Raw genomic sequence first — 27,694 nt, 5'->3', positions numbered from 1 at the left:
GTACGTCTTGAGGATCCCCACGTTAAACCACGCTGATCAGCGATAGATCCTTTGCGCAAGCTGTCAAGTATATCGGTGTCCGCAGATCTCCCATCAAGGACTTTGTGGGCCTCAAAGACCCTTGAAGACATTCCGGCTCGGGACGTGTGAGATATGCTGGCAGTGGATGAAGGCTCCGGACAGGCTGCCGTGTGGTATGCTGTATTTTCCCCATGTCGAACGTAGCTATTGTTCGAATGTGGAAAGCGCTTCTTCCAGGCACAGGGGATCTTCTACGCTTCGACGCATGTCCTTGTAGCCACCGCCCCACTGAATGCGCTCCTAATGTGGTTGCTGGTTTGGCATCTGGGCTGGGGCTTCATCGGCGCCCCAGTCGCCATCGTCATAACCGAAAATCTTATGGCTTTGCTTCTTCTGCTATATGCCTGGTTGATAGACGGCTCCCAATGCTGGGGAGGGTTTGATAGGAAAGCGTTGACTAATTGGGGTAAGGATTAGCATTCTCCTTGCAAATACTTGAAAAAGCACTGACAACTTTCCGAAGGACCAATGATCCGATTTGCGGTGCCATCCATGATCATGCAATGTGCAGAGTTTGCTGCGGAAGAAGCCATCACGATTGGTACTGCTCAGTTTGGCACCTCGCAGTTGGCCGCCCAGAGCGCTCTGGTGACCATAGCTCAGATGATATACATAGTTCCCCTCGGAGCGTCAACTGCTGCGTCGCTACGAGTCGCCAATTGGATTGGAGCAGAGTCCGTAGATGGGGCCAGAATTGCGGCAAGAGTGGTTTGTTTTCCTCCACAATCACCTTTCTCACCGATAGTTTGTACTGCAGCTCATTAATTTGTGCACCTACAGGCTGTTCAATTGGGTCTGGCTCTCTCCTTGTTGATCGCGGTTCTCTTGGTGAGCTTCCGCTTGTACATTCCGCATCTGATCACGGAAGACGCCGAAGTGTCTGACATGCTGCTCCGAGTAATGCCAATATTTGTGGCCTTCCAACTTGTCGACACGATGACGTCACTTTCCCATGGCCTACTGAGAGGCCTTGGATGGCAAAGTGTTGGAGGCTACATGAACCTGTTTGGGTATTATGTCGTCGGTCTTCCAATCTCATTCGCGGTTGCTTTCGGCCTTGGCTGGCAGATTTACGGCATGTGGGTTGGCTTGACTATCGGTCTAGTAACGTGAGTCTAGAATCTTTTGGAAGAGACTTTGGTGAATGGCAGCTAACCGAAGCAATAGTGTTTGTGCCACCGAGTTCTGGTGGATTTACCGCAATGATTGGACCGGGGCAGTTTCCAAAGCGGCTCTCAGAAACAAATCTAGCTAAGTCCTACCGGGCAAGATGCAAGAAGCCGACCGGTGTGCTCTGCCCTTGCAGCTTAGTGGATGATACCGCATGTCAGCATCCATTAAGACTTAGCAGAAGGAAAAGCAAGTCGGAATTCGGATTTCATTACTCTCTGCCACTAATATGCAGTACCCTCGGTCACCAAGCATGGTAGACGATGTCCAAGATCCCGGGGCGCACGTCGTACGGTGATTTGTTCATCTCATTCGTCACAGCTTGGCTAGACCGCCGGTAATAATAAGGGGGCGGGGTTGGAGTACCTGTGAATTTCAGCTGTAGACTTTGCAGTGTGGCTTTATATAGCGACGCCTAGTCTCCACAGTATATACATGTACACAATAAATAACCCCTGTAAGATTTCATCAGAATTATGATATATCGTTTATGCTACTTGAGAACCCAAGCCGCGTATTGTTGCTGCAGAGTATGCCGTCTGCGTGTATACTAAGTGACTCCTACACGAATTCGGGCTTTAACTCGTGTCCTGTCGTGAGCTGCGGCTTCGAGAGAAACTTCCCCGAGGTCTCTTGACGAAGCAGCGAACAGTTCAGAGGGCGATTGAAAATTCAGCTTCAGACATTCAATCCTGTCCTATCCGTGACCATGGAAGCAACCATCACATCCGTATTGCAAGACTCCGCCAACAAGTCTCTGGCCAGCACCAAGCTCCATGCTGAACTTGACCAAGGAACGGCGATTCGAGATGCTTTGTCCCGAATCCCCAACCTTGCCTGGTCCCACAGCAATGAAGTATCCAATGACTTTCGATCCGACTATGTCACCAAGCCCTCGTTGTGTATGCTAGAGGCCATCATTACCACGTCCTTGGGGGATGGCGACACTGGCGAAGATGTGGAAACCAATTCATTTCAGGATTACATCGCCAGCTTGGCTGGGCATGAATCTGCTTTGGTCGTGGTTTCCGGGACGATGGGGAACCAGGTGGCTCTCCGCGCCGCTCTGGGTGCGCCGCCGCATTCCGTCCTTGCAGACTATCGAGGGCACATTGTCAACTACGAAGCTGGAGGTGCCGCATCTGTTTGTGGTGCTACCATGAGAATGGCTGTTCCATCCAACGGGCATCACCTCACATTGGACGACGTCAAGCGGTACAGCGTACTGTCAGAAACAATGTACGACTCTCCGACCAGGATTATCTCTTTGGAGAACACATTGAATGGGACAATCCTTCCTTTCGAAGAGATCCAAGCCATATCCGAATGGGCACGCGCCCAGACTCCGCCCATACACATGCACCTGGACGGAGCCCGGCTTTGGGAAGCGCTGGCGGTCGGAAGCTGCACTCTGCGTGAAATTGGGGCATGCTTTGACAGCATCCAGCTGTGCATGACAAAGGGTCTTGGGGCTCCCCTCGGCAGCGTCGTCATTGGGAGCGCGGCTTTTTATCAAGCGAGCCAAATGGAGCCGCAAGCTCTTTGGTGGCGGTACGCGCTCTACTGGAGTGATTTCCGGGCCGGCAAGAGCAGCAATTGAAAACGTCTTCTTCGGTGGGAAGTTGAAGGCTGCCCATGTAAAGGCGAAGGCTGCCTCGGAACTGTGGCAGCAGCTGGGTGGGAAGCTCCAGTCGCCTACAGAGACCAACATGGTTTGGCTCGACTTGGAGGCATCAGGACTGACGCCTGACTACTTCTTCACCAAGGCCCGTGAGTTTGGCATCAAGTCCGGTGACCTTTTCCTGCAACGTCTAGTCTTTCACTACCAAATCAGCGACGATGCCTTCACAAAGCTCTGCAACTTCTTTAGGTCCATTCTTAGTGGTTGAGTAATGCCAACAAATACCTCGATAAATGTCTTCAGTTTGCTGTATTTCCAAAAATGAAACGTGGTGGTATCACTCGGTGACAATGAAGCTAAATTATTCTTGATCGCGTTACCGGTTCACCGGGACACTCCACGATTTAATTTAAAGTTTACAACTCGGCCCACGTTCTAGAGACATATCGATATGAACTTTCCTACAAGAGCCAGAAGTACCTTTCGGATTCAGCTCCGAGAGTCCCGTGGCGTTCTGGGCTTTGAGGATTGGTCAGAGTCCACATGGAGGGTGGATGTCGCGCATAGTCTCATATATTGGACTAAAATGCAGGTACGCTAGCCTGATATGCTAGTGCAGCCACAGCCAGTTCCGGCCCCCTTGACGGAGTAATGCATTGGATAGTAGCCATTGATCGGGTAGATCCTTGTATCGTACCTTATGAGCTTCCACAGTGATAGGCAGACAGTTAAGCATGGCGGTAAGCAGTCGACCTATATGTTCCTCACCTATACCCCTCCTCATCAACAGCCTGCCGTGGCTTTCTCTCAGATACTGGCACTGGGCCATGGAACAATGCCACATAAGCTCTACTTCGGATTGGTGAGACCAATCACGACATCTTGTGCCGCAAAAAGAACTGTAGCAATATGTCGACGGAACGGGTCACCACCTCAGGCAGCCACATGTAAATACTATCATAGCAACACTGTTCTTCTTCTCATTTCTCTGTAGCATCATTCGTCTGATTCTTCATTCGGATGGGAATCCTCAAACTACACGACATCCTATTCCTGGGTCCCAGTTGACTTTTAGCCAGGCCAGGGAAGCGTGCCGTTTGGTAGTATTTTGATGGCGAATAGGCATGACGTTTTATATAAGGCCTTGAAGAATTGTCGCACACAACATACCGATTCATTCAATATCTGACTACACGCTGGGCCAGAATTCACCACCCACAACATCCAGAGCAGTTATGGAAACGACATCTAGCTCTCATCCTTCTCATTGGGGGCACCCCGTCGAGAGTGGCACTGCATTTGACTTCAGGAGTAAGTATATGAGCAACTCGATGTGAGAATTCAGTTTGCTAACCAGAAAGGCGATGCTACCACAACCCCCTCTGTTGGAGTTTTGCAGGCCGTCATTCGTTCGACGTTGAATGACGATGTCTACGGCGAAGATGAGACCACACGATCGTTCGAAGAGCAAGTCGCTCGAATTTGCGGGATGGAGGCAGCCGCCTTTGTAATTACAGGAACAATGGCAAACCAACTGGCATTACGGGCACTTCTGTGGCAACCACCTCATGCTGTACTGATGGATGCTCAGGCTCATGTCGTCAACTTTGAGGCTGCCGGCCTCGCCCACCTATCAGGTGCCTTGGCGCAACCCGTCAAGTCCGCGAATGGGCATTTCCTGACAGTTGACGACATCAAAAAACACGCTGTGCTGTCTGATCGCCTAGAGAAGTGCCCTACAAAGGTCATAAGCATCGACAACACGGCGCATGGCAATCCGGTGCCCATCGAGGAACTCCGACTCATCAAAGGATGGGCATCCAGCCACGGGATCTCCGTCCACATTGACGGCGCACGCCTGTGGCATGCCGTGGCTGCCGGTGCTGGGAATGTCAGGGATATCGCAGCGTGCTGTGATGCTCTGGCTTTATGCTTCAGCAAAGGTCTAGGAGCACCTATGGGGGGCATGGTGTTGGGATCTTCGGACCTTGTGCATAGGGTCAAACGTCTGCGCCAGAGTGTCGGCGGCGGCGTCCGCAAAGTCGGCATGCTGGCGGCTGCAGCCCGTCAGGCGCTGATGGAGAACTTCGGGCCTGGGGACTCCGATGTCAGAGGCATCCTGCAGCAAACACATCAAGTGGCCAAACTCATTGCTGACATGTGGACTACACGAGGTGGACTATTGCTACGCAGAGTCGAGACTAATATGGTATGGCTCAATCTCCATAATTCGGGACTGGAGAGACAGGCTTTGAACGACGCTTCAAAACGACACGGGATCAAAGTCAGTGCACCGCGCATTGTGGTACACCACCAGATCTCTGGAGATGCTTTGCGGAGTCTGGAGCTCGTCTTCGACGAGGTGTTAAGATCTACAATCAAGGCCAAGATACCAGAAACGCCGCATTTATAGAGGCCATCAAATATGTCCTCGACTTGCTTAGACCGTTGCATTGGCTCCAATGGGAGGTTGGATTCTTGAATCCATGATAAATAGATCGCTATTGAACTGAGGTTTGTGTGTTTTACATGATCTTCTGTGATCAAGTTCCATCCCTCAACTGTGAGCCTGCCCTCTTCAGGACCCAGGAGCTGGCAGTAAGCATGCACATAGTAATTACACTGTCGAGCAGTAAATAAACTCTGCATGGGATAGTGTATCCAGGTAAGGCTATTAGGATAGAGAACCCCTTGGATGAGCGCATGACTGACTTGAGCACCTGCCGCAGATGACACCAAGTAGCTGATTCCCAGAGGCAAATAAGACCAGAAAACACACTGTATCGTTACCAGGCCGCGGAGAATCCGATTCGGGCCCACCTCAATGAAGATGCATATGACTTGAGCGGTGAGCGTTTCATTGCATTCCTCGAAGCGGACTGCGCTGCGTGCATAGTAGACCAGTAAGCTGCTTGTTTTGGTACCCAGGTTCTGTTAACCGGCCGGCGGCAATGCCTGTTCTCGGTGACACTCCTCGATACCGATGATGACAATCAGCTTGGGTACTAGCTATATTCTTTTTATCAACCGCCCTGCATTATAGACCACCCTAGTGGGGGCATAAGGGTGTCTATAGTTCTTTCGTTATTAGCCTTATGACGTTTTTCTGACAGATCTTGTAACACGTTTCCACCCGATATCCCGGAAGTCCAACGGATTGTCCGAATCAGAACGCCCTGAATGAGGGGCATTTCTCACGCCATGCAGGCGGTGTGCTAACTTTTCAGCTTCAGATGTATACACTAATTAACCGACCCTTTTTTCTTTTTCGCACCGGGTGAATGTATTTGCATATTTTCTCTTGGCTCTGCAATATAGCGCTCGTAGTAACTGCCGGCCTGTATACTCCCTTTTTGGGACCACCGGCGAAGTCTAGACCCTTGGCCTCCATCCTGGGATGTTGAACCGCCCTTGCATGATAATTCTCATGCCGCCCCAATGCAGGCTACCGTCTCCAAATTTCCCCGGGCTATTTACAAGTACAGGCCTGGGTAGTATAATGACACGACTCCTTGAGCAAGGATATTGCAGCCGGTGAGAGTAAGACGTACGACTCTGCATCAGCGGTTCGCCACAGTCCCGAGGTAGCCCATCCCCTGCAATCAGATGAACGGCCTAGATAGCGCGTAAAGACTCGCTACAATATTTTAAAGCGAACTAGATGTAACTAGCGGAGCCCTCTACTCTATATGAAAACAAAAGGGGTCCCTCTTCGCGTCGTCACCAATACTTGCTCCAAATTATCCTGTGCTGCTCTTCATCATTACTCCAAGTCACTATTCAAATACTTTGCTCATCGGAAAATATGGACGTCAAGACTCTCGATTTCTCGAAATTCCAAGGCTCGGAGGCTGCTCGTTCAGAGTTTGCCCATGAACTCCTCAAAGCTTTCAGTAATGCCGGTGTTGTCAAGTTGATCAACCATGGCTTTGATGGAGAAACTATGAGTCGATTGTTCAGATGGGTAATTATTCTCTATTGATATCCTGCGAAGTAGGTCAAAGGCTGCCTGACTAATTGCTCGCAGAGCGAAGAGTTCTTCTCCCTCCCGATGGAAGAGAAGCTGAAGTTCCCTAATGTCGATGGCCCTAAGCCACAACGTGGATGGAGCTCCGTTGGGTCTGAAAAGACTGGCACTCTCAACACGCATGACAAGATCAGTCTGGAAAGGGTGGAACACGATGGTAGAGCAGACTTCAAGGTAATTGCAATACATGGGGGCCAAGGTATTTAACATTATGTCTGGTTATCTAAAGACCTCGCAGGAACACTTTGATATCGGCCGGTCAGACGACAAGGAATTTCCCAATCTCTGGCCCTCCGAGTCGGCCATTCCCGGCTTTAAAGAATGGACGGAACAGTATTTCCGAAATGCGGAGCAGATCACGCTGGACCTGCTCAGTGCACTCGACATGGCCATGACGATGCCTAATGGCACCCTTTCCCGCCAATGCGGTGGGCCGCCGGCCAGTGAGCTTCGCCTCAATTACTTCCCTGCCACCCGCGCTTCCAACATCATGGACGGGAGCAGCACGCAGCGAATCTGGCAACATACAGACTTCGGCGTTATGACCCTGTTGGCTCAAGACACCCGTGGGGGCCTCGAGATCGAAGACAGACGAAACCCTGGCACTTTCCAGCCCGCGCCACTCGTGGAGAAAAACGAGCTGATTGTGATGATGGGGGACATCCTTGAGCGGTGGACGAACGGCATGCTGCGCGCCACCCTGCATCGAGTCACGGCGCCAACGGGCACGAGCCTGGAAGCTGATCCAAACGCTGTACTGCCGGCCCGCTTCTCTGTTGCCTTCTTCCTCAAACCGCACCGGGATAGTTCTGCTGGTCCGGTCAAGTATCTTGTTGATGCTAATCGTGAAAGTCAGTATGAGGAGATGACGGCTATCGAGTATCAACGCCTCCGTACTAGTGTAGTATACTAGGGATGCTCTAGGCATCTTCCGTAGTGCACAAGAAGAGAGCCAGGTGAGGTTTCTCTTAACAGATGGGGCATGAGTACGAATTGGAACTAGACACATCACCTATACAGTTCTTTTTTAGCAAATGCCAATCAAGATCACGAAGCATCGCATCTAATTATTCCAGGAAAACTTTACTGGCTATGGAGAACAAGTCTTGATTTGATCATTGATACTATCTATGAAATTATTATTCGCGTGGTGTTTAGAAGCCTTGGTCTTTTATCTTTTTTTCCACCGCATAATTGATTGTAAACATTGTATCCCTCTTGACTACTCAGTAATAGATAAAGATTCGCATATGATTATGGAGAAAGTTTGTCTACTGATAATGTAAGAGGAATAAGACTGTTTCAAAGCGTATATTTTGAAAGCTAGTTCTCACGCATATTATTCCCTTCTTTTACATAGACAGAAATTAGTATATGTAGGATAGCTGCATAAAGCTATCAGATTCTATTTGCTAAACCAGCTTCTGTTGGCACACGGTCAAGCTAAATACTAACGTGTCAAGCCACGATAATTCATGATCCAGATCTTCCTTTCTAATTCCTCACTACCCTAATATGACAGACGATGACAATGTCGTCTTGGACCGTCGTTTCCATCCGCTCATAGAGAGCCAGTTGGTAAGATTTACTAACATGGGCGTATCCTACATACCGGCTAGCTCTACAATTTAAGAAGCGTGCTGCTTGACGACTTGTGCAATAACTCCACTCAGGTTCTCCTCCGGTAACCCAAGTAGCTCGTTGGATGAGAGACCGCCCTCCTCAAAATTGGCGCAACTGTCCAACCCGTCCGCGTAGAGAAGCATCAGGAAGCGGAGCTTCGAGCCCTCCGGGTCATCCTCGTTGTCCATCTTCCTGACCTTGTCCAGTGCGGTCTCCGAAGTCATTTCCTTTACCTCCCACTTGGATCCAGTGGCCTTCTCCAACTCCTTGAGGACCTGCAGCTGGGACACGGTGAAGGATGACACAAACACGGGCTTGTTCTTCGTCTCATCTGGCTTCAGAAGTGCCTTGGCCACGGCAGCAGCCACGGTTCCGATGTTGGTCGTCGACCACCGCTTCTTTCCAGAATCGTAGATGGTGGTGCGTTTCGCTGCCAAGTCAAAGTTGAGCCACCCACTCTCAAGGCCCCAATCGAAGAATTGGCCAGAGTGAATAGCTGTCCAAGTTAAGCCGGCGCTTTCCTTGGTCCTGAGGTGCGCCATGATCTTTGCTTTGACGGCGTAGAGCGGAACAAGTTCGGCAGCCACAGCGCAAGTGTTGTTTCCATACTCAGAAGGAATAAAGCGTTTCACGCCGGCTTTGGCGGCGACATCGATCATGCGTAGATGGATATCATATGGTCGCCCAGGTATCGCCGAGACAAGGGCATCCTGGTCTTGAAAGGCCTCAAAGAGCTGGTGGGCTGGATAATCGTCGTCTACCGTGCAAACTCTGATATTTGGCAGGAAGGTAGACTTGGAGCTTTGGCGGGTTAGGACGGTCAAATTGAATGCGTTCTCCTTCTGGAGTGCAGCTAAGAGCTCATTGCCAACGAGGCCTCCAGCCTACAGCATGGCCTTGTCAGTGCTCCGCCATCGGACGGCTCGAACAGTTAAGAAGTCGCGCAAACATACACCTATCACCATGACATTCTTAATCATCTGCTCCATCATATTGAACTTCTTGAGTGGTCGGTATGTAATACAGGCAGAACTTTGCTGTCTAATAAATCGAATCAATAATAGGAGAGAGGTTAGGTAACGCGATTGTCCGTAAGAGTAAAGAACTAGGTTAGGCCATCGTTATGAAGTGACGGACCGAGCCGGTGAGGATACTAGTAGAAGAGGGTTCCACCGATGTTTCACCTCAATTACTCTATTTCTTACCCAACGCATAGCCTGCCTCACTATGAAGGGGAAAAGAAACGTCGATCCTGAATGTAAAACAAGCGGCTACGTACGTATAGTGACGTGGGCAACGCCTATGTCGTGCTGGGTCCACAGCCTGCTGCTGCATTATGCAATGATGGATCGGTGAGGCAGTCCACAGCGCCCGGTCTAGCCATCGCACCAATGGGCTGCGAATCCGCTGGTGAATATGCCCTGTCCTAGCTACGGGAAGTAGCGGCAAACCCCAAATTCGACTAGCTGCGGCGTCGCGGGGCTAGCTTGGCTTTCCTCGGCAGTCTGGGCTGCAAGGGTTTTGATTGAATCCACTTTAGCAATCATAATGTTCAGCACAAAGATGACACGGAAGTTGTACTGGTACTACATGACGAGGCAAGCGCCGAGCAAGGCGTCGCTGAGGGGCGTCATGAGCCAATACACCGAGGCGCGTCCGTCGTTCCAGTGATTTCCGATTTCTCCAACTCCCAAACGACGGGAAACCTAGCCGTCGCAAGGGCCATGGCCAGGTTCTAGACCAGAGCGGCATCCTCGTCGGTGGAATCGGAGCGCGAAATGGGACATGGTGGCTCACCATAGGCGTCAAGGAGCCGCTCTGTGCTGGCGTGCTTCGGGTTCGATGGCCATTCGAAAAAGTGGATAATAACAGTGGTCGCTATGCTGTCGTCTCTCTTGCTACCCAGAAGTGACGGTTGCCTTTGAACTTGTATTTTGGTAGCAATCGGTCGTCATGCTGCCATGACCAAGTAGGGAGCTTGTCTCCGCACCAGCTGTGCTTGTTGCCATGCCGTATCGGATCGCAGTCATGTTGTCGATCGTCAAGCGGATGCTACATTGTGTTGTCGGGCGCGTTTGGGGAGAATCGCTATTCTCGCGACTGCTCAATTATGTCGGATAGAAGCTAGCCATGGCATTCGTTGCTGTTTCGAGCTCTGCCTGCAATTGAACTGGAAGCCTTCGGGCATTTGGTCTGTTGAAACGATACAGAGAAGATTAGCATGGCCCCTGCACTAAGGATGACACGCTCAATCAAAGAATAGCTATCAGTTTTTGCCCGCATGGCGCAGTGGTCAAGCGTCTGACACTCAGTCAAACACCGGCTTTCGAACAGCTTGGTGGGCGACGAATGCAAGTAGGTTCGAATCCTGCTGCGGTCCGACCCGGCTCATGGCAGTCGATAACAGCCATAACGTGGCTCGTGGACGTCATAAATCTCCACAAAAACAACGCAACGACTCGACGACGATTGTCGTCACATAACGAAGAGACTTAAGCCGTATTAAGGCTACAAATGTACTCACAAAATATTTACTTGATAATGACTTAGGATCATTATCGTCGGAGTGGTGGCATATACACTAAGGGTTCTATACTCTCCTCTGCGTTGCCCTCATCAGGGCTAGGTTCAACTTCATGTCTGTCATAGCTAGATAGCTGCATACGGACAATAAACTTGATTCAAAAAAAAAAAAAAAAAAAGGAAGTCCGGCCCCATGTAGCACAGCCGCCTTCTCCTGTGGCTGACGAGAACAGCCACCCACTTCTTCTACCTCCCTCCAAGCTTCATGCGCCTTTTGGCACGTGGGCCGAGCGACAATAACTTCCATGCAATGGTCACAATCAAAATGGTCAATTTTCAATACAGATAGTAAACCTTGATATTCGATATTCCACCAACAATCTTAACGGTTTCTCCCCATACTATATAGAACGTCTCTTGTTTTTCGCCCCGCATGGCGGCACTGCATTATAAGACCATGTCGTTCCGTACGTGACTGGCGTGGTGGGGAGAGGATAGGGGCTGTACCAACTTATGGGGTAGAAACCTCTAGATGTTTCATGAATAAGCTAGAATCTAGCATCAGAGAGAGAGACATATAAGGTCATGTTCCGATGCGCCACAATAAGCCTAACTGATATTCTACCCCTCGTCGTTATGTCGAAAATCACTACTGACATCGCAATGACAGTTCCGGAATCTGTTGGAGGCATAACCATAGGCACTGAAGATATAGTCGCAGGCAGTCTATATCAAGAGAAAACAGCACTGGATCGCGCCGCTGCCACAGCAACAAACACCGAGGTTCATGAAGCGGAGCACGCAGAAACAATCGACTGGGAGTGCTGCGATCAATGTGAGCCTCCAGAGCTAATAACCTTTGATTGCGACGGCGACCTGATCCTAGAGGTGGGCGAAATCGTATGTGAACACAAAGGCGATGCAACCGGCGGGACGTCGGCTTACACCCGCGTGGCTCGGACTTTCCAAGTGTGTTCAAGGACATTGTGCCGAGCATCCCCCGTGTTCAAACAGATGTTCAGTGGTGGATTCGCTGGTTCCCAACCGCGAGAGAATGGCAGACAATGGGCAGTCGAGCTACCCGACGACGACTATGAAGCGTTGGCCGTGTTTTGCCACATCATTCATGGTAACTTTGAGAAGGTTCCATCAAGCGCCGAGGATATTAACCTTGACCTCCTCTACCAAGTCACCGTCTTGAGCGACAAATACGACCTACTCCGTTGGCTGAGGCCGTGGGCCTGCCAGTGGATAATCTTTCTAATTCATGAAAACTGCAAATGATCAATGTCAGATGAAAAGATCGAAAAGGGCCTCTGGATAGCTTGGGAATTGGGCGATTACGACCTCGTGTGCAAATTCGCTACCGACATAGCTTACTACAGTCGTTCTAATACGAATGGCGATCTCGTAAGGGTGAAGGCTAAGGAAGGCGAGACATGCTGTCTCAGGTTCCAAGAAGTAATGCCGCCAGCTGATCTGAAAGGTAAGGAAAACCCCTTAGTTGTTCGAAGGAAGACCCCTAATTTGTTCTTCAGAAGTAGTAGCGTCAATACGACTTCACTGGATCAAAACCTATCTGGATCATCTTCATGATGATGTGCAAGCGCTCATAGAGAAAAGACCGGGCGTCCTGAGTTGTATCAGCCCCAAGGCCGGCCAGGTTAATCGGTGCGAGGCTAATATGCTAGGCACCATCATACGAGGATTGCACGAATCGTGCCTGTGGCCCATCCCTAAGGAAGAGAATCGCATAATGTTGGCGCCTGATACAGGCATGAGGCAATTTCTCGTTACCTTGGAATCTCATATGGAGCCTTTTCGAGGTCATGATTGTGGTGCAAGCTTCAGGAACGGTATCCTGTGTGGGATCGCGAGAAGTGTAAAGCCTCAATTCAACAACACACATATGCAACACTGTGTGACACAGTCATCGAAAAGTGGGCTAAACTAAACGACGTCAAACTATACATTTGGGAAGAGGCTTGTGTGAATGTTGGAATTATGTTATAAGATATCCATTACCACTGCATAAGGTAAAGCTCGAGTGGATGGATGTCTACGGTTGGGTGAACTATGTATGCGTTGGAAATGGTGGAATTACATAGCTATATTGTTAGTTGACGGCCGGATATGCCTAAGGTAAATATTATTACTTACATTTGAAATGAAGTTCAACTTTGGGCCCAGTTGCTATGTCACGGCACTTGCTATGCTCTAGATCGGTATCGTACTCGTGCTCCGCGTCGCGTTGCGTCGTGGACAGGCGGAGGAAAGCAGTAGAGAAACTGCCAGACGGGCTATGGAAACGGCCAGGATAGCGATACCGACTCCGGGCATGAGCACGTGGCAAGTTGATTTACCGGATAATGATCGATGGCAGGAGTAGAGGCACACACCCAGGAACGCCGCCGACGCGCTGGAGATCCGGGTAGCCTCCGCCTGCTACGGCAGCGGAGCAGCGGGAGGCGCTGGTGCTGGTTGAGGACACAGCAAATAAGGCATTCCAGGACAAGAGAGCGGCGTCAGAGCGGCGCAACGGGAAGGCATACGGGTCCATGGTCGTCTACCTGACGAAGGCGGCCGATGCGCGAAAGTTCCTGAAGGCTGATCGTACTAGCGAAAGCTTCATAAAGTGTACGAGAGGCCCCGGCGCTTGTTCGGCTACAGTGCTCCTTTAACCTGTTCCTTGCCGTCGAATCAGTTCTTATTGGCTTTTGTTTTATCGCGCAGAGAATCATGCCAACCGAAAACCACTCTGGAGGCATGTCTAACGGTCAGCAGAAACACACGGAAGGAGAACGGCCTGCATCGCCACAACTTCATGGCGGTGGCTGCGACGGGCAGGCTAGGGTGGAAAACATCTGCCCTGGATGGTGGGCCTTGGAATGACGCACATGGTACAGGCGCCAAAGAACAGTCGAATTACTCTCGATCGTTTGACAGCCGTCATGAAGGCCAAGGAATAAAGTGGGAAAGGAATCCATCATGCGTCAGTTAGTTGACTCACGACCGCGGAGCCGGGAACAGCCTCGATACGGGAGCTGGAACAATGTGTGGTGTGGAAGTGACGCTATGGAAGAAGGCTATGTTTGGAGCAAGTCCCTCAGAATCGTGATGTAGAATAAAAGTAGTGTCTAGAGTTATGCTGCGGAACAGGTGGCTCATGAGAGCATACCCATTACTGAAGAGGTTATGGCAGATGATGACGCAAGGTCAAAGGAACACATAAACGGGGAAGGGAACGGGAAAATACGACGAAACCTTCTTGGCGATTTTGACAATGGGAAGCTACTCTATGGACATCGGCCCTCTTTACCATTCTATTATTAATAATTTCTGAGTGGGAATAGGAGGGATCCCAGAGTGCCTCTTGTGAGCCAGCAAGTTCTCCACGACCAATAATGGACACAACTATATCGGCGTATACTTAGGGTATCCGTCTCATCCCCCTACATAAAACAATATTTGCTGCATTGTGTCTAGAAGAACCCAGTAAGCTGGCGGCTTGTTCATTCTCGATAACTTGATCGGAGGTCCCAACGTCTAGCACAGCCCTATTCAACGAAAAGTGCAGCATACTCCATCTACGGTCCTTCAACTTTTCAACAAGCATCTAGAGCATACCTGCACCGTAAGTACCCATAAGCTGTCGTTTGTTGTCCCAGAAATCCACAGTGGTCTCGCTGCCCCTAACCATGAATTTGGACAGCGAATGGTTGACTCCCATTTCGCGGTTCGTCCAGTCTGATCACCCCGTATTGGACGAATCCTCCCACAGCTCAAAGCCGATTCCTAGTAACTCGGCCGCGTCGATGTCTCTACCAAGACGTGTGAGAATCAACTTAGGTCCCATCCCTAGTGTCTTGGCCCTTGACACTGGGCCGACTCCCCACCGTAGCCCCGTCCATGACCGCCGTGCCGCCAGCAACGACCTATATCATCCCTGAAACTAGTATTACAGCCACGACAGGAGCAATATCCACAGCAGCTAAGGTCGGCATTGGAGTCGGGGCTGGGGTCGGGGGCCTGGCGCTGGTTACCCTGGGCGTATTGTTGACCTTTAGGTGGCATAAGAAGAAAGTCGATTCCAGACGGATGAGCCCACCGAGGTAGATACCTTCTGTCATTAGGGTACATGGTTAGGTCAATTACCCTTCCATCTCATCCTCTTCCACAAGTCTTCCTAGTATGATAATCTGCACTGGTGTCTTGCCTGTGAGTATGAATGTCGGAAGGAGTTGGAAGAAGCGGGTTAAGGGGTGGCTGCTTTCGTCAGCCACAGGAAAAGCGTACCGTTGGTGGAGGAGTCTTCAGGATTGCGGAAGCTGGAGTGACTAGAGGTGAGAAGATAGAAGGCACTATTAAGCCATTTGTCACACGCATGCCAGCTAAGGTATGCAGAACGGCCCAGCCGGATAAACTACGTTCCTGGAGGGATACAGCGGCTAGGGGACAAAGGATGCTCGATGTGGTGTATATAAACCCGAATCACCGTCTCGAAAAGAGAGAAGGAAACCAGAGCTCCTAGAAGTGCCATAGTCAATTATTAGCTGAATCAGACCCAAGCCCTTACTGCCCTTGTCACACAACTTCACTCCTGCTGTCCTAATTTGCGCTTCTTGCATGGTCCTTCATGACGCCGTATATTTTTTGGTGGCCATACTTTATCACAATACTTGCATCGGATCTTATCGGACTTTTCGCGTTTTCTAACACTTTGTAAGCTAACATATTTGCACATGGTCTGAGTACTTACTCATGAGCGGTCTTCGTATGTGAGCCCACCTCGGGACGAGATCCTTGAAAATCGCAAGTACGGCAACGGACTTTCTCTTCCTCTTTCTCTTGGGCAATGGATGATGACTCGACAATGGGATGTGTTACTAAATCAAAAGAACCGCCGACTAAATGATCCGTTATGTGTGGAACCATGTCCACCGCAGAGTGACGACACAATGGACAGGTCTTCTCCGAATGAGAATCAATAATGTGTTGCGCAAGTCGAGTTTCGGCAAGGACCTCGAAACAGGCTGGTACGGGGCATGTTTGGACGTTATGTACCACCCGGCGATGTGTATCGAGTTCCTCCTGCCTCAGCACTTTGCCGCAATCATCGCATTTTACCCAGAAGTGAACCGTGGTAAGGTGGTAATCGAAGATCGCAGCCGCTAGAGTTAGATCGCATTCGTCACAGTGCTTCTCTAGGTGATAAAGTTCGATATGACTCCTCTCGAACTCTGACTCGAGATCGGGGCAATCCGGGCACCTTTGCCACCGATCCTTTTGCTTCATGTGTGAAAAGAGGGACCCACTCGCGATGATTGTTTCGCATTTTGGGCACTCGATCCACTCATGATACTTGGCAACATGGTTGGCAAACCCTTCTCTTTCGGGCTTGCACCTTGGGCATAGTTGCAATTCATGATGGGAAGTGAGATGATTCTGCAGTAAACAAGCGGGCATCAAAACCTCAATCTTTTTCGCTTGGCAGAGAAAACAAGCTTGCATCTGTAAGTGTTTCTGGGGATCATCAAGCACGGAGTTGCAATGTCCACAGGTATGCACATCGATCGTATGTTCAGCCATACTCACAACCTCCCCCAACATATTTGGCAGATATGCTCAGCTTGGTGATGTTCATCAATACCACTAAGAGGTATATAAGATTCGCAAAGAGTGCAATTTCGCAAGTGGTGCGAATTGTTCAGATGATCGGCCTCTGATGTGGTTTTAGTGACCATGTAGCAGTAGGGACATGTGACGAATCCGGTCTTGTCAACAATGCTGTAGGCAATGGGATCGCCTGCATTGCAGCCGGCAGGGAAAAATGATCTTGGGTAATCCTGGTAGAAGCTTTCGCATCCTCCGGTGGAAAGAAGGAAATCCCTTGAAGCTCGTGCATGGTCGACGGTAGGCCATCTATCGTGTGGCACGTGTTCACCACGGTGATCGGGGTGGCAATGCAGTACGGCGATTCGGAACGCTTTTTGAATAGCTGGTGGGTCGTAATTGGCCGGGTCAAGACCGAGTGCATCGAAAGGGCTATATTCCAGCCAGGGTGAGTTCATGATGGTGAGGATGGTGAGGATGGTGAGGATGGTGAGGATGGTGAGGATGGTGAGGATGGTGAGGATGGTGAGGATGGTGAGGATGGTGAGGATGGTGAGGATGGTGAGGATGGTGAGGATGGTGAGGATGGTGAGGATGGTGAGGATGGTGAGGAAGGTAAGGATGGTTGGGTTGAATCAGTTAATCAGACAATTTAATTCATATAAACTTGGCCGGGCTGGAAGATGGTTTTACCGTCAGCCGCACCTTCCCCGCAGATGGTAAAGCTTATACCCCACGTTTCATTGGTTAAAGCCAAGCACTAAGACGCTAGCAAGATGATGCGCTAGCATTACGAATGGCTTTCACCTCGAGCCACCATATCTCGAGATAATTGCTTTTGCGGGGATGGGTACTATGTCACCAACTCGCATACGATGTTTGGATGACGGCATCATTTCATTGATTGACTTTGCGTGTATGATGCCAGCACTGGTTAGGCGTTGAGTGTTGAACTCGGTAGACTACAGCTGTACCATTTTCTGGGTCCTGGCTAGCGTACCTTCTGATTAGGGGAACCACGTTATCTTGCTATGCAAAAACCTCCGTGGATTGGAGGGGTGGTCACGGAGTAGAAGGATGGGATTCTGTAAATTTTGGAGGGGTTATTGGGCTTTGTCAGGCAGAAATTTGCCTCCCATGGGCAAGAAATCGAACGATGCTGTATCATTGTTGGTAGAAAGTGGCACGTCTCGGTCCAGGAGGAATAATTCTTGGTTCAAGAGGGCAACTACGTCGTTCAACTTCTCCAGTTCCATCAAGAAACAGAGGGGCGATCTCCCAGACTGTGTCCCGTCCCAGGGGCAAGCGCAGTCCGCAACGAAGTGTGCCGCCTCACCAACCCTCACCCAGAGCTCAAAGGACTGGAAGCCGCCCTTCTCGACATCCGTGTACGCGAGAGGGGGGGTCATTCGAAAATGGAAAGGGTGCCTCCGTTGGCTCCGCCAGCTGCTGACCAACCCCCGGCGCACAGGAACCTCGTTGGCTACACTGAGACCAAAGTATGAAGATCAGGGTGTGGCCAAAAGAAGACGGATATATGTAACAACTTCCCAAGGCTCTTCTGCAATGAATCTTCTAAGCTGTTCCATTGATGAATCTATTGTATCTCGCTCTCCTAAAAGTAACAAAAACGCAGGATGTAAAGGAATATCTATATCTGCATGGCCCTCTATGTGCTTCTCTTGCTTTACCTGCTCCTATGCTCCGCCAAAATTAGCGACGCTGTCTGCTATAGGACTATCTCTTCCACGGCCCCCATTTCTCCATTAATCATAATCCGTCATATGAAACATACAATGAAATAGCAGTTCTATAGGAAGTTGTATGCGCCGGTCACGGCAAGATCAGTCCTTATCTTGATACTTGTCCTCCTCATCGTACTCGATGTCTTCATGGGATTCATCATCCCGCAATTCAGCTTCCGCATCATAGTTTCCCACATCCATATCTTCATCACGGCCAGCAGGGATAGGAGCACCCTCTGGGCCAAGCACGGCGGCAGGCACGAGCGCAAATGATGCCGTAGTCACGCCGACGTCCTCTCTAGGACGTCGAAAGAAGGGCAGGTCGGCGTGAAGGGGCTTCGCGTTGGCGATGAATCCCATGGGGCTGTGGGCGATGTCCTGGCCTCGTCGACGTACCGATAGCCACTCTCGCATGAATGTAAATGGCTTCGAAGTGAAACCATTCAGTTCTTGCTCTTTGTGACCATTTTGACTAGGCTTTGCCTCGACATATCCATCTACAGCTGGGGTCGACGTATCAGTCGAGCTCTCTGCTAGAGATGTCGTCTCCTGCTCAGTCATGACGTCGAAATCCTCCGTCGTGGCCATGCTTTCGTCGATTCCCATGGCTCGGCAAACGGCTGAATACTCATCCCAATCAAAGTATAATCTACCGGCAAACAGTCCAAGCTCTACTACCAATTCGGTGGGCGCTTTCCAGCTCTCGGGTAATGACGGGATGCTGAAGAACCTGAGCGAGTTGAAGCAAGCCATGCGTCTTGTAACTGGCGCAGCATATGTGAGCAGGTATGTGGGGGCCTCTGCACCCCTCAGCATGGGTATAAGGTTCTCGGCCTCTTCAGGCGTGACCACGGCAGCTGTGGGAGGCGATGGCGAGTAGAGAACCCACTGAACGGGCCTCATGAACTGGTCACTATAGGACTCCACGACAACCTTTACTGTCTTTTCGAACTCTCCTGATAGGTAAAGTGGAAACCCGACGTGATGCCGACGCACCCGATATTTCCTTCCAAGCCCAGTCCGAGAGAGGGCACGGAACATGGGCACAAACCAATCAGAGCCTCCCGGCATACGGCCCGTTCTGGCAAAGATTTCCAAGTCTCGATAAAGTCCTGGAAACTGGTGGGGGGAATAGGAGGGTGGTCGTTTTACTTGTCGGACAAGTTCAATCTCATATTCGGTCTCCCTTTCTTGCTCTACCTCCTGCAAAGCCGAAGCGTGTACTGCAGCACCCGTATCCTGGAACCCTTTCCGGCGGGCTTCCAGCTCTCTCATGTATGGTGCCAGTCGTGATTTTCCTCGTATCTCCGCGACAATTACTTTCCCCTTCTTCTGTGGCCCGTACAGGTGCTGCAGCGTTTGGCGTTCGTTCTGCTTGATGGCAGAGACATACGCGTTTCGTTCATCATCGTCGCTCACGAAACGGGGATAATCTAGCTCAGCCTGTATACGGCGACAATAATCTGTCCCCTGCGCGTAGTACAATGGTTGCAATAGTTCGATGCCATCACACGTATTGTTCATAAGCCACTGTAATACATCGGGTGATTGGATCCGCTCGTAGTCCTTCTTCCTGCATATATCGCGGATACTTCGGTCAACCTCGGGCGGGGCGTAAAAGGTTACCAGCTGAGTCGTGCCAAGCTGGCGTAGTCTCATGGCAGCTTGAATCGTTTTGTCTTTGATTTGCGAAAGTCCGAGAGTGACGGCGCCGCGAGCGTCAGGACCAAATTTGAGATCCGTTCCGCGTGTATGGACTTCGTCCAAGTAAACAAGGACTTCATCAAGGTTGTCGGCGTAGGGCGTTGCAAGTAGTGGTGTCTTGGCGCCCTGCTTGGAGACGATCATTGGCTTGTCGCCTTCAAAAAAAAAGTGCAGCGCTGGCAGAATTGTCAACTTGAAGCCACGTAATTGCCAATGTGTAGTTGTCCATTTCTAGGATGCTAGCACCAGCGTCGATAAGGATTCGGTACCGGTGCCTGCTCAGCATTCGCAGGAACTTGACCTCTGGCAGGCGATTTCCGTTCCAATCTGCGATCATGAAGTACTTTCTAGATCTTGGTTGCAAAAGGTAGGTCAGGGCTTCCGCATTGGTCTGAGAGAGAGGTTCCAGATCTTCCTGTTTGATGTTCAACGGGAGAAGGGTCTTGTTATCGTTCGTGCCTGAAAATCCAGTCGTGCCCTTGAATCGTACGCTCTCTCCTACACCCGAACGGGAAGCTGTGAGCGGAAGATCCCATCCATTGCTTTGGATCTTGACCTTGAACTGTTTGGCATGTCGGGGGAACACGAATGTGTTGAGGTAGTAATCTATGACGGTAACACGGTAGCGAACGCAGAACCATATCTGGGTTAGCTGTTGGGGGTCGTCGAAATTCAAACTCTGCCAATCTCGCAGGTATTCGGGCAACGTTTCATCAATCCATTTCTCGTACAAGCTGGCTGGGTCGTCTGACTTGAGCATTTGCTCGATGGCTTCGCGGGTCTGGTCCTGGGTCAGTCCGCCGTGGTAAAAAGGACAAACATGTAACTGTACGGTAATCATGAGGTCAGTACAACATTGCATCATCGGGTGAATCCAGGGCCCGCCTTGGGAAGTTTATGAAAGAGCGGACTTCCATGAACCACTCACGTAATATCGCGACATCACAATGGCCGTACTCGGACTGTTCACTTGGTACACCTTTAGCAAGGTATGGAACTGCAATAGGATCTCTGGCTGGATGGAGTCCATATTCAACGTTCCATCGCTTCCTTAGCGTCGAGATCAATATTCGTTGACAGAGCAATCCTCTGAGAAGGTAGACTATTTGTCGGATATGGATTTGATCGGGACAAAGCTTGTTAATGCGGTCAACTGATTGTGGCCGCATCTTGCCGCCCGAGAGGAATTCGCGGATTGCAAGTCTGTCCTCCGGCCCGAGCAACTCCAAAGGCAAGATACTCATTCGCCCTTGGAGAATGTCGCTGGTCAGGCGGCGAATCAGTTCTTCCTCAATGTCCCATCGTAGCAGGTAAATTCGCAGAGGAAAGCCACCTTGCGGTCGTCTGACAACCTGTACGGAATGGTTGAAATTATTGGCGAGAGTGTAAAGGTGCATGTCCACCAAAGCAAGAACAGCTTCTATTATCAACCACCGGGTCGGGTGGCCGTCGACTGAACAAAGGCTGCCAGAAGGATATATAAGCTGCGTCTTCACCGCGAGAATGTGATCGCTCTCGTCCATTATATCTCGTGAGGTTATATTCAACCATTCTTGTGTTCTCAGCATAACAGTTGCCTCTGGAACCCTCTGGTCCAGCAACCGCTGCTGCCCACTCAACATAAATGAGAGGTTGTGTTCAGGGACGCACAACATTATACCACTCTGCCTCTGAATTTCGCGGTGCAGCGAGCGGTATAGCTTGATGACGTCTTCTTTTGTTGATGTTCTACGTGAAAATGGGATATGGCGGACTTGCCGACCAAGCAGACCGCCAACACTGGTCGACAGAAGTTGGGCGGTTTGGTGGAGGAGAGCCTTGGGTACAATAACTCGCACCAGATTTTTCGTATCTGCAAGCATTGTCGCAACCATTGGAATCACACAGGATGTCTTTCCTTGGCCCATGTTCATTTGCAAAACACTGTTCCCAGCCTTTGGGGTGGCAATCGCTCGAGCAACATCGACTTGCGTTTCTCGGATCAAGATCTCTGACTCAATCTCGAGTAGGAGCCAGTCGGTGTGCTCATACGGGGACCAGTTCGAGTGTCCAAAGTTCTTCGCTTCCTCTTCAACACGAGAATCCTGCTTGGCCCGATAATACTTCTCAATACGTTTGCCACGTTGTAAGGCAGTTATTGATAGTCCCATATTGACAATACTTTCTTTCAACCCAGTTCCGAATGTCACCTTCGAACTTGAGCGCAACTGCTCGAGGAGAGTGATTAGCGTCACAATCGGCCAAAGTCGACCGTTTGTAAGCCATTGGATCTGCGCTGCTGTCACCAACCGATTTGGTTGGCGTAGCATGACATCGATAGCATGGAATCGCTGGCTGATACAGCTTTTAATATCACTCATTCCTGGTAGGGCTCGAACATCCATAGTAGCTTCTGTCTCCCTATGAGATCTCAAAGCCTGGATACTGCCCCGAAGGTCTTTTGCATAGGCTGCCGAAATGACTGAGTCGGGGCTATCGATGCGTCGGATAATATCTTCCAATTCCTTTCGGATGGCTAAGTCTCGCTCCGCGACAGCTGGAATATGTTTGGCATTCTTTCTTGTTAAGCACAAGACAGATTGGACAACACTATCAGCATGAACAGAGGGACCATACGCAGCTGTCTTCATCAAATCTTTACAAGGTTATGGCCATGGTCTGAGGTTAATAGGTCTCGCAATTTATCCCGAATACCACGCATCGATCTCAAGTCTCTGACAACGTATCCTCGGGCCGATTTGGGAAGCTCCTGGAAGTTCTCTGGCATATTGTCATGGAGGACAATGCAGGCTTCAATAAAGGCTGTTGTGACCAAATCCGACGGCTGCTCGACCTCCAGCAACTTCGAACAGGCGCGTTTGCAGAGCAGGGCGGCCAAAATGAGGTAGAACTGGCAATTCTTTGCTGACTTGGAGTCTGATGCTTGCTGTGTCTCTGCTCTCAATTTCCGAATCCACATCGTTGTCACCTCCCGTATCCTGTCAAGAATACGAAGGGACGCTATCGGTTTATCCCGGAGAGACGAGTGACTGGATAGGCTTTGCGTCAGGGTGATCAATCGAAGCGCGATTGTGAGTATGATTTCCATCAAATTTGTTTCTCTCCAGTTCGAGACGATGGATTCTAGCTTAAGCTGAAGCTGTGTCAAAAGACCATCGCAAAAAGAGGCGTCCGAGAAAATGGAATGCAGAGTACTAGAAGCCTAGTCTCACGTAGCACAGCCACATTCTTCTATGGCTGACAAGAACAGCCACCCCCTTAACCCGTTTCTTCCGCCGTTCACAGCAGATTGGCGTCGCGCAGGTCGCCGTGGTCCCCTCCGACAAGTGACGCCTCTGCGCCTCCAGCTCCTGCCTTGCAACATAGAACCCTCTCGTCCATTCTTGTATAGATATCAGTTTTGGTGTTGAATTTCGGCACATCCCATTTTCTATGGTGACCTGTAAGAAAACTTGCAGGTAGTTTGCCTCAAGCGGCCACCTTTGGTCGCACGATGATGTTGAGGTATCCTTGTCTAAGTGCATTTTGCCTTTCTTCCAGTAAGCGGTAGGAATTTCCCCCAAAGGTATTCTGGTCCAATAGTGAACAAGACAGCAATCCTTAACCACTGCCATTCGGTCCATAATGCCACGCTTCTATATGAGGTGGTGGCGTAGGCCGACTAAGAGCATTTGGTGCTTCCCGCTGAACAGGAGTTAAGGCTCGAGGCGCTCCACCGGGTCCGCTTTGAATATCGGCTGCATTGTAATCCCGATGCACTGGGTGCGTTCCGGGCGGCGGGTAATAAACTACGTGTGGTACATTTGATGGCTTTGGGTGATATGGATCGATGGAACGGTCCGCCTCTTCAACATTGTTTTTAGGAAGCGGATCTTGCCCATCACGTGTGTTCGTATCATCTGGACGCTTGGCCTTCTTCAGAAGAATAGACGCCAGAATTGCGCCAGTTAATAGAACTAAGGTACCAACTCCAACGAGAAGACCTACCAAGAGCCCAATTATGATATTATCATTAGTTCCGCTAGATTGGATCGTCAAAGGATAGTAATGAAGGTCTATTGGAGTGGTTTGGTTTGCCATGGTGTAATTGATAGGCCCATGTGCGTAGCAGTTTATATGGCCTTCGAAGTTCGCAAACGTATGGGTAGAATGCTGAACAACCTAGATATATATGTGTATTCAATACATCATAATACTCCATTATTGGTGAAGCATATAATATACCCCCTCTGGCTTTTGACTGGCTTTAAGCTCTTTTAACTTGGAAGCAAAAGTTGCTCTCGTCGATCGGGACCAAAAGGGCAGTTTCTGCCATTCCACATGTACTTGCATTTGTGGGCCTTGGTTACCGTCTTTCGATCTATTTCTGACTTACGCTTCTTCCTCTGGCAGCTCAGAAAATACTGCCAAAACCATTACCCAATCCTGGCTTGGCAAGATCAAGAGGAGGCACATTATCAGACCGGGTTCCATGATCCGCAGAGCTTCGGGGACGACAATTCCACATCCTCCAGCTTTGTCGATACCGCATACTTCTAGAAGTGTAAGCCCTTACTCGCTTACAGGTTAGAGCGCACCGCCTGCGTCGGCAAACGAAAAGAGCGATACACCATCCAACTTCACGGATTTCGAGATGAGCGGGTACAAATACCCTCGCTCCCAAAGCGCGACATTGCTGTCGAGTGCAGTAACCGATCCCTCGAGCTCTGCTTTCTCAGGAAGTGCTTTCAGTCCGGCTTCGCAGTTCACATTCTCACCGAATCCGGACTCGGGGCGATTTGACCAGACTCGACCCTCCCCGGGGAGCACGCACATGCAGCGGCCCAAGAGCCAGGCTTTGGGAAACTTTGATCTGGATTTCGACCAAGTACAGTCCTCGCAGCCACCTACGCCTCGCTACAGCCTTTCCGCGACCGCTCCTCCATCCGCCGTAGAATCGCCAGTCCACGAGATAGCCGCGCCGACCTTTGGCATGGACAGTGCAATCTCGCCCAAGACGTTGCATCGAAGCAGGAGCAACTCTAGTCTGGGTATGAGGTCGGCAGGGGGGCTATCTCCTCTCCGACATCTCCTTCGCAGGATGATGCCCGTCTTGCAGCCGGGAATCTCTTGAACTGGATGCAAAACACACAGGCTGGCTTCGTCAACAACGAAGACCTCTTCCTAGTCATTCGTCTCACGAAGAAACTAGGTCTACAGCAGCAGATACCCGCATCCAAGGGAACTCCGTCCTCCACCCCTCTCGGGGGACTGTCGAGGATCCCGGAAGGAGACAATGCGACGGCTGCGAGCTGTTTGCAGGTGGGTAGTGTTGGATAGGTAGGGGGCAGGAAGGGCGTAGCAGAGCCGATGAGAGCTTCGGGCTTCCGTACTTGTATTGGGCCAGACTTACGAAGATCCGGACCGCTCTAGGTCAAGGCACGCGCTAGGGGTTGGCGATGGTGCCTGGAAGCACACTGATAGGTGGGAAATCGTATCTACCTTGCTGCAGTCGGTCGTAGCGTCTCTGCCCAGTTCGAGCCGACGAGGTAGACAAACGACTGCTATTTTCCTGTCGGGGTAGAGAAGCCCAGAATAAACTTGTCGGTTGCTGGATACCGAAATTAGAACATTCAAGAACCGTAGTAGGTATTCCTGGCTGAGTGACGCGTAGCGTGTTCAGGTCCATTTTCCACGTTCGGGACTCTCCAATTCGTCGATGGGGCCGATTTAGTTCCCTTGCATGCCATGTCCAGCCTAAAGACCTGGTGGGCAGGGGGAAGAGAATTGAGTCCACGGTACCTATCGGTAAAGTTGCCCAAACTAAACTAGGAGGCTAATGAAATGTCAGAAAATCCGATCTCCCGGAAGAACCCAGTTTATAGCTTCAGTGGCACAGTTGATGTCATTTACATGATATAAATGGTAATAATAGAGTACCAATACTTCTTGAGCACTACTTTCCAATTGACGGTTGATGAAAGCACGAGAGCCGAGGTTATGAAACGATTTGACAATAATAGCCGAACAGGACCTAGCTAACCTCAAATCTGCGCCTTTTGGACGGTCTGCCTCGCTTCCGGAGAAGCTCCATTTGTTCATACCACTCTGTTTCTGAGTACATCTTGAGAAAGATTTCACGGACCTCTGGTAGCGCGGTTCGTGGCAGGTCCTGTAGCGAGACACTCGAAGATCTCCAGTGAACCTCGACCGTTGCCAGTGTGCCTTTGTTGCCCATGTGCACACCAGTGAGCTTCTCGTACTCGTAGAACCCAAACTTTGCCCCTGCTCGATGGTCAAAAAGAGTTTCGAGCCTTATACCGTTATCATGGTTATTGCCATTTTCATGGCATTGGTTCGCGGTTGCCTCCGTTCCCCCTATCCGAGCGAGCCTATCGTCAGAGATGGGTGATATTTCCTGATCGCCATAGGATGACGCCTTACCCTGGCGAGGAAGTGAATCATTCTTGTCTCCGTCGTCTCTGTGCAGATCTAGTCCCTTCTGCACAAGTGGACGAGTGCCTGGTTGCTCTACTCCCATCGGGAATGGCGGGCCCACGAGAATGATGGAAGAACTGCGGTGACTTTTCTCACATGCTGGGGGTGATCGTTCTGGATACGAAGGGTAATGGTCAGCTAAAGCGAGCCTGCTGTTCCTAGTATCCGCAGAGTGGCACGTATTGGTGGCGGTGAGCTTTTGGGCCTCTGCATCCAAGGCTTGGCCCCCCACCTCATCTGGGAGCAAGACAGCTTTCCCGAGTTGACTCATAGCAAGGTTCTGACCGTATTCGAGCCAGTGGTCATTCAGATTTTGGAGGTCGACCTTGGAGTCCGTGAATGACACCAAAAAGCAATCTTTGGTGCATCCGTCAGCCTCGACTACCTCTGATTGCAAGACCCTGACCGGGAGGATCTCCGCCGTCTTGGTTTCATCCAGCTTGAGGTGACGCGACCATCTCGTATCCTTCTGGAAGCCAGAACGTAGGTACAAAGTTTCGTAGAGGTACGGGACACCTTCCCCCATAATATCGTGTGCATCTACCCACACTGGCTTCCAAGTGACGTCAAACTTGATGGAACCATCTATCAAGGTTGGGTTGGCGATGGTTTCGATCAAGCGGTCACGCTCCTGGATGGGACCGTAAAAGAGCCCATCGATTTTGTTAAATCCCGCATCAACGGACTGAGCAGCCGAAACAATCTCAATAGAGGATGGCATGGTGATTGGTACCGAGAGAAGCTGGGGTAGACGTATATTCTCAGGTTATATGTGTGCACAGAAATATATGGAATGGTGAGCATGGGGTAAGCAGATGGGAGGAAGAGGAAGAAGAAAGTTGGGGAAAGGATAGGAATGGCGCAGGTTTTTATATTCTTTGCGATTCCCTGCCCACACAGCCTGATATGGGACAGCCCTGGAGGCCTGAAGAAACTAGCGCTGGCCCAGCAGTGGAATAGGCATCTCGCACTATGAACCCCAGAGATTGCCATCAACGCTTCTGACGGCGACCCACGGGCAACTAATCACTGGCCTGGTGTCATGCCGGACTGGTCAAAGCACAAGGCATAGATCTCGCGATTCTCAGTCTCAACCAATTCATAAATCTT

General features: G+C 50.4%; 8 protein-coding genes across 8 annotated transcripts; 6 read left to right on the top strand and 2 right to left on the bottom strand.

Moving 5' to 3' along the window:
- Nucleotides 1-324: 324 nt before the first annotated feature.
- Nucleotides 325-1,336, top strand: PG998_014473 (uncharacterized protein; the record flags this gene model as incomplete). Its single annotated transcript, XM_066881289.1, has 4 exons — nt 325-487; nt 545-789; nt 862-1,190; nt 1,249-1,336. The coding sequence occupies 4 exons, from the start codon at nt 325-327 to the stop codon at nt 1,334-1,336; spliced, it is 825 nt and encodes a 274-aa protein (XP_066723820.1).
- Nucleotides 1,337-1,960: 624 nt separating this feature from the next.
- Nucleotides 1,961-3,140, top strand: PG998_014472 (l-allo-threonine aldolase; the record flags this gene model as incomplete). Its single annotated transcript, XM_066881288.1, has 2 exons — nt 1,961-2,740; nt 2,790-3,140. 2 exons carry the CDS (start codon nt 1,961-1,963, stop codon nt 3,138-3,140), a joined length of 1,131 nt encoding a protein of 376 aa, XP_066723819.1.
- Nucleotides 3,141-4,107: 967 nt separating this feature from the next.
- Nucleotides 4,108-5,285, top strand: PG998_014471 (uncharacterized protein; the record flags this gene model as incomplete). The annotated part of the gene is made up of 2 exons (XM_066881287.1): nt 4,108-4,183; nt 4,234-5,285. The coding sequence occupies 2 exons, from the start codon at nt 4,108-4,110 to the stop codon at nt 5,283-5,285; spliced, it is 1,128 nt and encodes a 375-aa protein (XP_066723818.1).
- Nucleotides 5,286-6,677: 1,392 nt separating this feature from the next.
- On the top strand, nt 6,678-7,812 carry PG998_014470 (uncharacterized protein; the record flags this gene model as incomplete). The annotated part of the gene is made up of 3 exons (XM_066881286.1): nt 6,678-6,836; nt 6,900-7,073; nt 7,129-7,812. 3 exons carry the CDS (start codon nt 6,678-6,680, stop codon nt 7,810-7,812), a joined length of 1,017 nt encoding a protein of 338 aa, XP_066723817.1.
- A 715-nt stretch (nt 7,813-8,527) lies between these two features.
- PG998_014469 (NmrA-like family protein) lies at nt 8,528-9,514 on the bottom strand (the record flags this gene model as incomplete). The annotated part of the gene is made up of 2 exons (XM_066881285.1): nt 8,528-9,406; nt 9,476-9,514. 2 exons carry the CDS (start codon nt 9,512-9,514, stop codon nt 8,528-8,530), a joined length of 918 nt encoding a protein of 305 aa, XP_066723816.1.
- Nucleotides 9,515-11,681: 2,167 nt separating this feature from the next.
- Nucleotides 11,682-12,329, top strand: PG998_014468 (Fatty acid oxidation complex subunit alpha; the record flags this gene model as incomplete). The annotated part of the gene is made up of 1 exon (XM_066881284.1): nt 11,682-12,329. One exon carries the CDS (start codon nt 11,682-11,684, stop codon nt 12,327-12,329), a length of 648 nt encoding a protein of 215 aa, XP_066723815.1.
- A 9,057-nt stretch (nt 12,330-21,386) lies between these two features.
- PG998_014467 (uncharacterized protein) lies at nt 21,387-23,066 on the bottom strand (the record flags this gene model as incomplete). The annotated part of the gene is made up of 3 exons (XM_066881283.1): nt 21,387-21,459; nt 21,758-22,742; nt 22,802-23,066. 3 exons carry the CDS (start codon nt 23,064-23,066, stop codon nt 21,387-21,389), a joined length of 1,323 nt encoding a protein of 440 aa, XP_066723814.1.
- A 1,674-nt stretch (nt 23,067-24,740) lies between these two features.
- Nucleotides 24,741-25,220, top strand: PG998_014466 (uncharacterized protein; the record flags this gene model as incomplete). The annotated part of the gene is made up of 1 exon (XM_066881282.1): nt 24,741-25,220. One exon carries the CDS (start codon nt 24,741-24,743, stop codon nt 25,218-25,220), a length of 480 nt encoding a protein of 159 aa, XP_066723813.1.
- Between the last annotated feature and the right edge of the window lie 2,474 nt (nt 25,221-27,694).

The sequence above is a fragment of the Apiospora kogelbergensis genome, assembly GCF_038363985.1.
Source record: "Apiospora kogelbergensis strain CBS 113332 chromosome Unknown utg000011l_segment0_segment0, whole genome shotgun sequence".
Classification (NCBI taxonomy): Eukaryota; Fungi; Ascomycota; class Sordariomycetes; order Amphisphaeriales; family Apiosporaceae; genus Apiospora; species Apiospora kogelbergensis.
Note: the sequence above shows the minus strand (reverse complement) of the source record. Positions and strands in the feature narration are given on the sequence as shown.